At 42.5% G+C, this 15,013-nt stretch overlaps 1 protein-coding gene across 1 annotated transcript in view; it reads left to right on the top strand.

Moving 5' to 3' along the window:
* Window positions 1-12,253, top strand: part of adgra1 (adhesion G protein-coupled receptor A1) — a 103,298-nt gene extending 91,045 nt beyond the window's left edge. Inside the window, exons 7-9 of the mRNA XM_022743806.1 lie at window positions 1,743-1,888; window positions 10,219-10,314; window positions 10,724-12,253. Coding sequence (XP_022599527.1) covers window positions 1,743-1,888; window positions 10,219-10,314; window positions 10,724-12,152 — 1,671 coding nt within the window. The 3' untranslated portion in view covers window positions 12,153-12,253. The remainder of the gene's footprint in view (window positions 1-1,742; window positions 1,889-10,218; window positions 10,315-10,723) is intronic.
* Window positions 12,254-15,013: the final 2,760 nt, after the last annotated feature.

The following is a 15,013-nucleotide window of genomic DNA, read 5'->3' as shown; positions in this document are numbered from 1 at the left end:
ATTACTGTGCTGCTCACTGATCCCATCACTGACTGAAATGATGTATTTACCAAGATTCTCTATTAACACAGGCACATCAGGTGAAAGCACACAGCAGATGAGAATAGTGAAACACCAAAATAGGACTGTGTACAGCAGACTGTTCTAATCATATCCAAGTGATAATTAATTATAGGTCTTATCTAAATACACTTAACCCATTTAACCCCGCATTTTTTTCCCAGGTGTGTGCCCACTTAAAATTACACTCTGTTGGAGTGTTCATGTCTTATGTGGAAAAACAGTGAAAAGTGGTGTTTTATGTTTTGGTCCCAGTCGTAACTGAAAAGAGACGAACGTCACCAATGCCGTAGCAAAGGCAAACACAGAAGCTAGAAAGCCTTTTTGGCTCATGTGCTGCATGAGCAATTTTTACTGAAGTGGCAAGGTGCCATCTTTGAGTCCAGTAACTATTTCTCATAATACATCATAGAGTGCACCCAGGAAATAAGCAGCTGTTGACCACTTACACTAAACATGTGACACTGCACAAATCTATCCAACACAAGCTGATATATTATATATGAAAATTCTGCTTACAAACGGTCATACAGGACATTTTTAGCCTGAGACATGGAATTTAAGGGGTTACTGATATAGTACTGCTTTATATGCTTGATGACTGATGAGCAGACTGCGACCATGTGATCTGTAATTTTGAAAAACTGCCAGATGGACGACATGGCTGTTCTGTCTTATTTATGTAGGACATTAATCAGCCAGTTATGATCAATGTGTGCAGACCCCCTATCTGCACCATACTCTCAATTTGAGAACCCCCCCCCCCTCCTCTCCTCTCCTCTTATTTCCATATTACAAACACACTTCCTCGCTATCTGTTCTTGGCACTAATGAAGCTCTGTAGTGTGCAGACTCCGCAGCAGTGATTGACTTACCACCCGCTCTCTGCTCTCTATAAGCAGCGCAAGGACACTTCCAATTAGCATCTGGACTCCGGTACACTTGCTTCGGTCCCTAGGCCTCTCAGGCTGCAGAGAAAGCGTTTGATTGGATGTCTCAGGTTTCTAGTACATCATGAACAGATTGAGTAGGTGGAGAAAAGACGCATTTTAATTTTCTCCCTCCATTTCCCTTTCTCTCTCTCTTTTTTTTCTTTTTTTTTTCCCTGAAACTCTCATCTCTCCGTCTCTCCATCTGTCTTTCTATGAGCTGGCAAAGCCTTTAAACAAAGTTAGATCAGCTCCCCTATTCAAACATAATTCATGAATATTAAAACAAAGACGAACAGAGATATGTATACAGTGCATTTTGGAAAAACAATCACGCACTGATAGTTGTCAACGTGACTATCATTTTTATTCAGATTTGTTATTCACAGTGCACACCTCATGTCCTCTAACTCAACTGATAAGAGCTGCTCGGTATCCACCAGTATAACCTCACCATAATGCTCTTATCCTCATCAACCTTGATGATTCAATGGCACTTTTTCAACCTGTCCCTCCATTCACGTACTATTGTCTTTTAGTGAAGGATAAGACGAAGCAGGCAGGTGTTGAAGGAAAACGTCTGCGGAGACACCCTTGGAGTGACATTGTTTTTGAGAAAGGAGTGGCAGCTCTTCCCGAACATATTGTCTTTGTGTTACAGTGATATAATCAAGTCTGACTTTTTACTGTATGTCAAGTTCACAAAAGTCATATAAATAACATGATGTACCCTCCTCTGCCAAACCATCTCAGGTCGGGGTCGTGCTGCACTACTCGTCTCTGTCGACCATGCTGTGGCTCGGGGTGACAGCCAGGAACATTTATAAGCAGGTGACCAAGAAGCCTCCGCAGAGCCAGGATGGTGACCCGCCTCCGCCCCCTAAACAGCCCCTGTTGAGGTAAGAACAAATGTCCCTGCAACCCTCCTCAACCCTGACTGCATGTAGACGGAAAAGTACATAAAAAGCCGTGTGTATGTATTTTGTGCCTCTGTGTATTTTGTGCCTCTGTGTGTGTGTGTGTGTGTGTGTGTGTGTGTGTGTGTGTGTGTGTGTGTGTGTGTGACCAGTATTTTTTGATCTTTCTTGCACTGTCATTGCTGCTTGCTGTGTGTGTGTCTTTAGAGGCCAAGGACTGGTTCACTGCACAATTATTTGCTTTTTTATTTCTTCCGTTTTTTTGGCAGCATATGACCTGACTGACACTGTGAGATGTATGATGTACAAGTCTTACACAATCACAGCTATATGCCGCACATTGCATTTTCACATCCTTAAGTAAAAACACTAATACAATATTACTACACTGATCCAATAGAAGTTAAAGAAGAAGTTAAAGTCCAGCATTTAAAATTTCACTTAAGTGTAAGCACAGAAGTATTAGCAGCAGGAAAATTGCTTTAATTACTAATATATTATTACAAATATAAGATAATTAGACTGTTGATGTATCAGTGTGTCAGCAGCCTTTCACTGTTGTAGCTGGTTATAACTGTTTGTTTGGTAGTGCAGTCCATTGGTTCCCAGCCTAGATGTCGGACTCCCTCCAAACACAAACCTGTGGGGTTGTGAGATGATCATTTTGGGTCAGAAGAAAAAACAAAGGGGTGATACAAAAAACTGTATTAACTTCTTTGGACTTTGGATTGAATCTTTACTTCTGTGGGAGAGTTTTACCTCCTTAGTCCCTCAAACACTATTTAAATGGAGCCATCTGAGAGGTTTAAAGGACAAATCAGTCTAATAACGTAAATCCAAAATGAATCTTTGACATGTATTGTATTTCATATACTTATCATATGTTATTTAAACTCATAATCTTAAATGTAACAACTAGCCATAGCAGTCAAATAAATGTAGTGGTGTAAAAAGTACATTTGCCTCTGAAATTTTGTGAAGTATAAAGTAGCATAACATGGAAATACTCAAGGAAAGTAAATGAAAATTACAGATAAGTACATATATTATAAAATATTATAGTTAAGTAAATGTACTTACTTTCTTTCCACCACTGATTTTAAGTTATATCGTAATTTTTTTTTCTCCTTCCTCTTCTTAACGACAAATCCCAGTATTAATGTGGTTTAAGTAAGTCTGTGTTCAGGTTACTCTGTCCTTGCAGAGAGGTGTTCGTGTTTGAGCATATACATAATTGTGTCTCTGTTGATTTATACTAGCTTATGTGTTTTTTTTCAGGTGTTTGCTGGCTCATGTTTCCTTTAGAGGGCAACAATAGCTTCACACAGATGAGTTATTGCATCGTTTATCTGCAGAGACATCCACAGCTAGTTTGCATTCTTTCAAGCCTCTGGCTTTGTTCACTCTGTAGTGACATCGCTGTCAGGTCTTCCTATTTATACCATTTGGCTCTCCTTGGTGATTTCTCACACATTTGCTCATGTTAAGAAATTGCATTTTTAATCTGAGTCACTGTCCGCCACAAGGGAAGACGTTTAGGTTTTGAAGGGTAATGATTCACTTAATGTGAAAATTAGGCTGATAAATGCCAGAGATTAGTGGAGTCGAGTGAATTCCTATTAATAAGTAAATTTCTGAACTGAGCCCTATTTACATCAGAGTTTCCTGTTAGAGGTGACAGGCATTCAAGGTGCAAACTGCTGCTTAGCAACAATACTCTGACAGAGGGAGGTGTATCAGACTGACAAGCATTTGTCTGGGAACTCTATATGACATTTTGCATCAGTTCATCAGTACCATTAACTCGCATGTGGTACAATGGAACATTTCTACGAATTTGAAAAAAAGAAAAAGAGAAATTACGATTTGAAGAAGAACACAGATTGTGTTCAGGAGGGGGAGGCAAATACGCATCCAAGTAGGATTACAAATTGGTTTGACGGTCTCTGGCAAATTATTGTCACATTAACCAGTAAGCCACCAGCTACGACCTAAAACAGCTGTAACACATAGTCAGTGTATTACCTGTAGTAGATTCGGACCAGCACGCTCCCAGTTTGGAGAAGCAGCAGGAGCACCGGCACAAATGCCCACAGAAAAAAAAGCTAATATCGGTTTAAATGTATGCTATATTTTGAATATTTTCACCACTTCATCTTGCCGTCAAACAGCCCTTTCCTTTGGAACTACATTTTAACCATTGAACTACTGTATTCCTACACACAAGTGCACCTAAGCTTAGTTCTTTCAGACTCAAACAGCTGATCTGTGGAGTAGTGTGCGCTGTGTAGTAATATAAAATTTTTTAAAGTGGCTAAAACATGTTTCTGCAGATGGCCCTAGCTGAAATCATCACTGTGGACTAATAAAGGACCATCTTCTCTTCTCTTCTCTTCTCTTCTCTTCTCTTCTCTTCTCTTCTCTTCTCTTCTCTTCTCGTATCGTATCGTATCGTATCGTATCGTATCGTATCGTATCGTATCGTATCGTATCTGAAATGGTTGACTAAAACAATAGGATCAATATTTGACAGATCCATCTTCTGGTTGGTCAACCAAATGGACCTAAACACTGAAAATTGAAATTGAAACTGAAAGGAACACAGTTGAAACTTGACAGTAGCAATGATAAGATAAGAGTACTTGAGCTCATCTGATAGAGATATACAGTACATCAGACATAAAAGGTTAGGAATCAATGATCGGGCTTGTGAGTGTGTTTTTTTTTGTTTGTTTTTTTTTTTTGTAATTTTAAACTATTTTGAAGCCTCTGATTTTGCAGTTTCCCCACAGGTATAGCTACACATTGTTTCCTGGAGTAGCTGAACTGGGTCTGTAGTAAATGTTTTAGCTCAGTTATTCAGTTTGAGACTTCCTACTACCCTGAAAGGTAAGAAGGAATGAATGTCAGGAAGAGGGGGAGGAAGGATGAAAAAGCGAACAACTTAAAACAACCTGTTACTATGGCATCACCCCAATGCTGTAACTAATTAGCTCAGGTCCCCAGGAGGCTGCTGAGCCAGGAGCTTTATCACAAATCGAAATGTATTTAACCTTTTGACCCATTTAATTCCTATTTGCTTAGACGCACACGTCAGAATTGAATTTCTGCTTTTTGTCATTTTTTTTTTTTTTTTTCTACTATTTCTCCATTTCATTCCTTCTCTGCTTACTCGAGACATTTGGCATGTGTAAGAGGATCAGCTTTTGGACACGTGCGGTGCTCTTCCTCTGCAGTGAGAAGGTGCTGTGTGAGCTCTTCTTGCAACAGCGCAACCGTGCTGCAGAGCTGAACTTCAGAAGCTTCTACGAGAAATCCCATAAGGTTTGAGAGCAGAGATAGAGAGGCGAACAGAGGGTGCACCGTGACAAATGCTTGTTTGTCATTTAAATCTTGTATTCACTGCCATTTTCTTAAAGCTGTTGGAAGATATCAAGTGTATCCAGTTGTCTGACTTTTCATGAACTTTAAGAAACATTTGACATAGCGGATGACCCCACACATGAAAATGATTTAAACATGTGGAGTTGCACTGAATATGAACCCTGCTACTCACATGCTCTCAGACTTGGTTTCTGTGGGATGTTTTAGAGGGTTGTGATGCATGTACCACTCCGAGGACATTTCCAACCTACATCACCTGAAATTCATATCTATAAAAACCTTTAAATGAGCTGCATCATATGTCTGACATTATTAAAACTGGAATCTGCTGAATAATATATTTCCTGAAGAGTCACTGAAAGTCACTGGGGATAAGGTCCCCATCAGATAAGAATCCTCTCAGCCTATAAGCAGCACTCTCCTTGCAAAGCAAATCCTTAGACACCTGCGTGATTTGTTGGGGGGGGGGGGGGGGGGTTAATATGGAACATTCTTGAGACTCTCCCATCATGCACTGCTTGTGAATGAGATAATTTGTCTTGGGGCACGCGGTGGGATCGTGTGGCGCAGCAGTCAAGTTGATCCACAGTGATTGACTGTAATGCTCCCCGTCAGACAGGCTCATGCAATGAGACTTAGCAGCTGGAGACAAATCAATTTCTCCTCTGAGCATCCCCACCTCACCCCTCCCCCTCCCTCCCAACAACCAACCTATTCCTCCTCATCTACCTCTTTTCCTGTCTCTCCACCCCTGACAGTGTCAGATGGCATATCCAGTGGACCATCACACTGACCTTTGTCAGAAATCTGCTTCACCGTGTTGGACCACACACATTTAACGCCTCTGTTCATGCTATTAACTGACAGTCATCTGTAGTGTGATGGGGATAACTCATTCCTCTGAAGCAACACTTCACTTTGAGAGAACAGTTTCCCTTCTCGTATAGAATCTCCAGAAATGTTTAACTGCAAACAGGCAAAGTCACACATTGAAAAGTACAGGTGGGAAAACAGAATGACTTTCAAAAGAGAAATGGCTAGTATGGGTGGCTGACCACGCATGAACCATGAGATACAGTGTGTGTACAATCAAGTGTATCAAAAATTAAATGGCAGAATATCTCTGTAAAACCATTAAATGTCCATCACCATTAAAAAAAACAGATCAGAAATTGAAATTAATATACCAGAAATAATAATAATAACATTTTTGGAAATACACTAGGTCACTTTCTTGCCGACTCACGTGACTGACAGTGGTGTTAGTCACTGGGCTAAACCAGTGACTGGCCAAGCTCAACTTAGCTTAGCTTCAGCGAATGCAAATGGGGGTAAAGCTACCTTTGCTCTGCCTCAAACCAGGTATTTCAGTCAGTACGCTCACGTGAAGTACACTGTGTACACAGCATACTCTCTGGCGTAGCGTGCAAATTTCAACTGGGTAGTGTTGTGCCCAATCAAACACGGCCGTTGTGCACTCATCAGAAATGACAAACGTGACAGGTGATTTCGCCCGCTGGCTGTTTTGCACACTTCACTTCAAAATGAATGTTTTATTTTCTTGAATGTGCCCCCTGTGTCATGCCACATGGAAATTAGGCCGCCATCGCTGCCGGCACCGTTTTCACAAGTTTGAAGATACATTGGTCCCTCCTCCTTCCGCTACATAGGCAAGATGGCGTCCGTTGAGGGTGAGACGTGTCCATCATTTTACACTCGATTTTTTGACCATTTTGAGTGTGCATTCACCATACTTGTCAATTGTTAAATTTGTTTATTAGATTGAATGTGATGAATTAGTTCATTAGTGAGCTTTCGAGGGGCTGGTGGGCGAGTTCTGTTACCTTCGGAAAGATTTACACTGATGCCAGCCTTTATGATAAGCTAAGCTAAGCAGCTGCTGGTGCTAGCTTCATTTTCATTTGACTCTCGGCAAATAAACAAAGGAGCTTATTTCCCAAAGTGTTAAACAATTGCTCTAAAAAAGCATTCATTAAAGGGCATTCATGCATGCAGATTTTAGTCTAAGGTTGAGTACATGCATTACTGTTGCATAGTCTGGTTTTACCCATAAGCTTTTGCCCTGAGCTGGAGCTTTATGGCCATCACTTGACTCTCTAGCTGTGCTATGTATATCCTGGAGCAGGTCCAGAGAGAGGACAGCACATAGTCACCAAACAGAGGACAGTGCATCAGCTGAGGCACAAGGTTGGGGGGGAGTCACTGTAGCTGCTGGCTAAAAGGCACTTCAGGGTCTATTTATATCAGATAATTACTGTTCCTAAACTCACTCAAAAGCACGGCTCTGCATACACAGCTATTTCGTTAGAGTTTGAAGGCTTTTTTTAATAGAATGGACAACAAATAAAGTCTGTGTGAAAGTGTGCAAGATTGGGAGGAATTTGAATATGATGGAGCAGCTTTTTGTATAAAATCGGGGCAGCATGGAGACTGTAATTTGATCACACGTGCTATACATTTTTTTATGCATGTACACTACACATGTTTTCTTGGGGCACAGGCCTAGAGGAAACACAAGGAGGCTTTCCTAGAGGAGATATAGGGGAACGGTTATAAAGCACAGGGTGCTTTAACATCCACTACTTCTTCCTCTCATTTATGCTTATCTGGCTGACGGGTGTGTAAATGGCTTTCTGTTGGAGGAGGGTCCCCTGAGGGAACTGTTCCACTCATAGACAGTGACAGGCCAGTAATACCGCTGTCCCACCCCCCCCACCCCCTTCCTCGCCCCTCCAACCACCCAACCACCTCTCACCAACCAGCCCCGACAAACATCTTGATTGTAATTGAATTTTTGGGACGGCTGCTGTGTGACGGATGACAGATTGGGAGAGAGAGAGAGAGAGAGAGAGAGAGGGAGAGAGAGAGAGAGAGAGAGAGAGAGACGGGATGGAAGGGAGGAAACCGAGGATGAAGATGGAGGAAGATGGAGTGGTGGAGAGGTTAGAGCGGTGACAGAGGTTGAGATTGAACAGAAAGGAAGAGGAAATAGCATAGTGTTTTATAGGAAAGCGGAGGACAACGCAGAGAGGGAGGACAAGGGCAGTGCGGAGAGGGAGCTGCTGAGGATTGGCTTTGTTTGTGCATCGAAATCTTAAGGCTCATGGTTCATTTGCTGTGACGCAAGTGTCATTGTTCACATACCTACCTGTTTCCCAGGAAACATCAGAACATCTTCCTTAAGGAAATATCCAGTTTTGCACAATGTAAATATTACAACACTACAGCATCCCCCCGGGTAAGGAGGGGATACTGTCGTGTTGTTGAGCTCATGCCTTATTAGTTCCTTTCTACCACTATTAATGTTGTTTTTTTCAGATCAGTTTCTAGTCTCATATAACCTTTATTTGATGACACCGAGATCTCTTTTGCAATGTACAGCTGATGTACAGCCTCCACCGCAAGGGCTTAATTGCATCTTGGGGAGGCATTTCTGAGGATGAACACAACCACGATGGCCACACATCAGTGCTTTGAGGCTGTGTTCAGACTGCAGCACTGTGTGAAAAAAACTTGGACCACAGCAGGGGTTACTGTCGCAAAAGGGCTGTGGCCAAAAGAAACAAAACAAAGGCAGCGGCAACGTTCCTGGTTGCTTTGTGCCGTGAATGTCATGTTTCTATTTTCTGCCGATTGTTGCAAGGAAAGATAGAAGGATTGCCGCTGTGATAACTTTCAACACCTCGTGGTATATGATGAACAGTTGTGCAGTGTTATTGTGCCTGATAAGACTAAAAACTCATGGATCTACAGTATTTACTCAAACCGACCTTCCCACATTATATTTTGTCATCTCATAGGTACCTGAAAAAACACACCCCACCACTGCTGCCCCTTGCTGTGTTTAGATGCAGCTCATGTTTACTTTTTCTTTTTTTCTTTTTCTTTTTTGTAACAACTTTATTGGCAATATAACAAAAACAGGTGTGATATAAAGAACATAATGAACAGACATGAAGATGACATAAAAAACAACATAAAAATGATAAGTGTGTCTGTGTGTGTGTGTGTGTGTGTGTGTGGGAAGAATGTAATAATAATACATTTATAATAATAATGATAAAGAGAAAAATATGATAATGTAAAATAGTATGAAATAGTAGGGACATTATGACAATATGTATTATAATAATAATATTATAATTTTGGTTGTTGGTGGTTTCTTGGTTTGTCTTTCAGACCTGCAGTCTGCATGCAAGAAGAAAAATAATTCTAAGTAACTTGAGGATAAAACCTCTAAATGCAAGGCGTCACCAGTGCACATACAGAGCCAAACTGAGTTTAAGTTTTCTATCCACTTCTGCTCAAATCCAGGTTTCTTTCCACGTCTTCCGTGCTGTCATGGACAGCAGCTGCTGCAAATTTCAAGCAATGAGTCCTGACAAGCTTTCATCGACAGGAAACAGATTTGTTTTTTCCTAGTTAAACTTCAGACTTTAATTTGGAGCAAGGAAAACAAACAATTGGTGTGATCGCACCCATGGAGTGTGATCATAAACAAACACATTGTAAAAAAAAAAAAAAAGGCTTAAAAGTTCACACATCGGTGTTGAGATATTTTGGGGTGGTCATGTTTTGGAAAAGTGGAGAAAGGATATCTGACAAATGTGTCCACACATCTGTTCCTCAGTGTCACGGTTTGTTGCTTAAGTTGAGAAAAAGCAGAGTTATTTGGGGTGAGAGCTTCACTCACTGCACAAGTCTGTAATCTTATCTGTCACTTTGTCTATTTGGATCTTTGGGTTATTATCTATCTCTTGTGTCGAATAGTGTTTCTCAGTCATATTTTGACAGTGTGCTGTTGTAATCCAGATGTGAGATATGGGATTTGTAAATGTCTTTTCACAGTCTTATACTTTCGTCTTCTTCTTCTCTCTGCCTGTGTTCGTCCCTCTGTCACCTCACAGATTTTATTTAGTCAGTGGTGGAGTGCCCCTCATCATCTGCGGGGTCACGGCAGCCGTCAATATTGACAACTATGGCAGCGGGGAGCAAGCACCATAGTAAGTCCTGAATTTGTTTCTGCTCTCAAGGTTAAATTACACCCTCTGTTGATTTTATACACCTCAACAAAGTACTTTCATCATTAGGTGTTATTAATTATTTCCAAAAATAAACCTTCATTTGATTTTTTTAAAAACAGAGCTGCATGTGTGTATCTGCAGACAACATGTTTTGACACACACCTCCGCCATTAGCTTTTATTTCCCTTTGGTGGGTGTGTGTATGAATTAGCATATCTCTGTTGAGCAAACACAACTCAGATGTTGTGTGGTTATATTAAGGTTGTTTGCACTGTGTGTACAGGGTGCAAATTTTGAAGGTGCACATGCCGGCGGATAGATGTTAGAACAAATGAATAAATGCTGTGTTGAAAGTGTTGAAACACACTGGTGTCTGTGTGTGTTGCAGCTGCTGGATGGCCTGGGAGCCCAGCCTGGGAGCCTTCTTTGGCCCCGTGGCCTTCATCGTCCTGGTGACATGCATCTACTTCCTCTGTACCTTCATCCAGCTGCGGCGACACCCTGAAAAGAAGTATGAGCTCAAGCAGCTGACGGAGGAGCAGCAGAGGCTGGCCGCCGTCGACGTGCCCACCCACTGTCATCAGGGAGCCGAGCCTGGAGCCCTGGCAGCTCCACCCAGCGGGAGCCACTGCCCCGCCGGCTGCCCAGGCGTTCCCATCAACCCTGCGCTGCTGGCTAACGAGCACTCCTTCAAGGCTCAGTTACGAACGGCGGCCTTCACCCTTTTCCTCTTCCTGGCCACCTGGACCTTCGGCGCACTGGCCGTGTCGCAGGGCCACTTCCTGGATATGATCTTCAGCTGCCTCTACGGTGCCTTCTCCGTCACCCTCGGCCTCTTCATCCTCATCCATCACTGTGCCAAGCGTGACGATGTCTGGCATTGCTGGTGCTCCTGTTGTCCCGGACGACGAGCCAACGCCTGCTCTGGCGCCCACGGGCCTGCTCAAGCGCGGCCCAAGGTCAACGTGAATGGAGATACCCCCGGACATGGTCATGGTCACAGCCACTGCCACCATGACTCACCGTGTCAAGGTAAAGCACCAATGAGCTGCAGTCATGGCAGTTTAGGTCACTGTAAACACGCCGCCCTTCCGTCCTCGCAAAATCACGTGACGTGCCTGGCACCGGTGACACCATGCTGCGCCGCCCTGCATAGTCAGCAGCTTATGGAGGAGGAGCCTGCGGCAACGCACGTACTGCTACACGCTGACCCCGAGGGTTACAGACCGGGCATCCAGTTACACCCCTGCCTAAAGAGCAGCACCAGGACTAAAGGCCGTCACCTCAGCCGCCGGTCCGGCGCCGGCGCTTGCGGAGCAGGGAGTGAGAGGGAGTACGCCTATCACATCCCCTCCAGCGTGGACGGAGGCAGCGTGCACAGCTCACACACTGACAGCCCCCACAGCACACATGAGCGTCATGCCCACATCTGTCCACATCTGGCCCACGAAGGCCACCATGATGGGCATCACACATGCCACGCTGCTGCAGCCACCACGCATGAGGCCCTGGCGTGCCATAACCCCTGCCACAGGCACATCTGCTGTGCCAAGGCAGACCTCCTCCCCTCTCTGTGCCCGGCGGAGGCAGGCGACACGGGCATCTTCCTGTGTGGCTGCGGCAAAGTGGCCGAGGAGGACCCGATGGCGACACATCACCATCTGGAGATGCACGCCCCGCGCAGACAATCCTACCCCCAGAACCCGCCCAATCAGAATGGGATTCTAAAAGGGGGTCTGCACGAAGGACTCCTGTACACCTCGGACAGCACAGGGAATATACGCACTGGACCCTGGAAGAATGAAACTACTGTGTAGTGTGGGAAAGAAAAACAGGGGAGATCGGCAGCACCCCTGCCTCGTCCCGCCAAAAATAAACCCTTGCCTCCCTTTCTAGAATAAAAAAAAAAAAAATGAATTGAATAACATTTTAAACATCACAATCAGCGTGGGATATTTTTATTTTAAAGTCCTCATGTTTTTATGTGTGCTGTTTTACTGTACAGAAATCTGCTCTCATGTAAACGCTCCTGTAGAGCATCCACCCACAGAACATCCAGAAGAATTTGTGGAATATGTGTCACATCATGAACCATCAGATGTAATTGAAGGTATCTCCATTGTCCCATATTACTACAGATCTCTATATATATATACAAGAAAATGAATGGTTGTATGTATGAATATGTGTGTTCGTGCTCAAAGGCAACACGCTGCAAGATTTTTTTACACTTCTGAATCTGAATCCATCAAATAGTCTACGACGACGGTGAACCTCCAGTACTTTAAAGAACTCTTGGCATCCATGTTTTAGACGACTTAAACCAGCAATTTTAGACTTCATGGGTATTTTTGCCATTCAGTCAAGCAACTGTGAATATCTACTAGAGATTTTCTAAATAATATACAAAGATGCTGTCGCTTGCCAGAGATGCGTGGATGCCAGTTAAGTTGTGAAAATTCAAAGCAACAGAAAAAGAGAAGTGAAATTAAGCATCCTCTTCCAGGTCGGTATTGATCGTGCTGTCTGTATGATGTCTTCACTGTTGTGTTTCTCTTTTTTTTTCGGGGGAGAGAAGTAAATTAACAACAGCGTCAGCAGCAACAGCGATTGTGGCCATTGTGAATAGAGAGTTGGTGTCACTGGAGTCACTGGAACCAGTGCCGTTTTTATTAACACTGTGCCACACAGAGCCGCGTCCTCACAGCAAGTTCATTGCCAAAACTAGCGTGCACATTATAAGCGTACGATTCTTTGTAAAATCAAACACTCAGACGTTTTTTTTTTTTTTTTGAAAAAAAAAAAAAAGAGAGTGTGAATGTGATTATAGAAGAAACAACAAGCTGCTTAAATGTCACTTTGGGGGAAACTTCGCCGATTATTTTCCCTAAGCTAATAAAACATTTCAGCCAACCTCACCCACCATTGGCTAGAGCCACAAAATGACACATGGCAGAAGTCAGTGCAAATGCAATCCCTTTATATTTTATCTCTTTTTTATTTTTGTCTCATAAGAGCCTCAAAGCATGCATGCCTTGTTGTACGTAGCTATGTGCTATATTTTAACAGTGTAACTGAATGCCCGTCCATGAACATATTATTTGCCTTGACCCGATAAAACTGCTGCAGCTTGCCATATATCATTTTTGACACACTCTTGGATTAAAAGCCTAGTTCCCAACAAATACTGTACTATTTCCCCACTGCTAATCTCCATTTAACAATACATTAAGCTTAGGTTTATCCTAGAATCCAGTCCAGAAAAATCATAATGCTCCCAGTTCTGCTTTGGTAGATAACTTGTGTCAGGAGAGAGGTTGAAATATGGATTTTTTTTTTTTGTTTTTTTTTGTTGGTTTTTTTTTTTTTTTTTTTTGGTAACCATGAAGGTCACATTCTCTTTGAAGAATTGCCGCTCTAAAGAGAAAGCCTATTTATTGGTTTAGAAGCTGTTGTTTGTTTTCTGAATGATGATATTGAGTCCGATGCTCCACACAGAACCTGTCATTCATTTCATCAGAAAAAGCCAAACTTTAAAAAAAAAAAAAAAAAAAAAACAAAAAAAACTGTACACCCAAGCAGCGCATATAACCTCACAGCAAACCCTGCTCTAGCTAAACCACGTCAGCATGCACACCATCTCTTTATCCATCTTGTGCACTCTCGTCCGTGTATATAGAATCGGTTTCTGATGAATTATTTTATATGAGATTTAAGATATTTAAGAATAAAATAAGTCTATATGTAAAGAAAGTTGTATGGGGAAAAAAAAACTGACCTCTCAATGTTAATACTCAGTATCTGAGTTTAGAAATGTCTCGTTTTGTTTTCAAATGCATTTTTTTTTTTTTTCTGTTGCGATTTGAGTTGATTTCATAAAGTATGCAGACTCGCCATGTGTTGTGAGACTTATCCTGTCATATCAGAAATAGAAATGCACTACACATTATAACATTTGGCCTGCCAGAGTAGAACTTGTCACTTGCGGTATGTTTATTATAGAGATGTTTGTTCAGACAGAAATATTTGAATTTTAAAAAAAAAAAGAAAAAAAAAAGTGACTTCTACAGAGAAAAGAGAAATATTAATGTGATATTCCCTTCATTTGGATGGCAGGCGCTGAACAGTGAAAGGAGGCCCTGGTGGACATCAAAGATGATGCATGAACCTCATAGCTTCGCACAGGGCCAGTGGAGTTATTTCCAGGGTCCGGGACGAAATGGGATATTATGGGCCCAGTTTATGAGTTATAAAACAGTGGCCCGCAATTGATCATACAATACAGGCTCCGTTGAGTCGCCTCGGATGCTGGCAGTCAGCGGCCCTGACTTTATAGTTATTGGAAAGGGATTTGTAACAGTATCACAACAAAACATTTGAACAAATCAGCCTCTCCCACAGAAGCCCACATTAAACTGAGAGAACATTGGTCTAGGTTAATTGCTGTACAACATGTGTATTTGCTGGTGGTGTGTCCTAGGAAGCAGCCTGAGCTTTTCAGTGTCTGTGAGAGACGACGTGTTTGGTACCATAAGGCCACCGTAGGCCACCCTTTCTGTTGTCATCAGTAGCAGATGTACTGCCCTAAAACGAGCTTGCGGACTTAGTTTCGGCTCACCAGACGGCTGCTGGAATATTCACCTGTGGTACTGTGACAAAACCTAAAGCCAGTTTTCAC

The sequence above is a fragment of the Seriola dumerili genome, unplaced genomic scaffold (genome assembly GCF_002260705.1).
Source record: "Seriola dumerili isolate Sdu_G_001 unplaced genomic scaffold, Sdu_1.0 BDQW01000073.1, whole genome shotgun sequence".
NCBI classification, from domain to species: domain Eukaryota; kingdom Metazoa; phylum Chordata; class Actinopteri; order Carangiformes; family Carangidae; genus Seriola; species Seriola dumerili.
The sequence above is the reverse complement of the archived record's forward strand: the minus strand, read 5'-3'. Positions and strand labels throughout refer to the sequence as shown.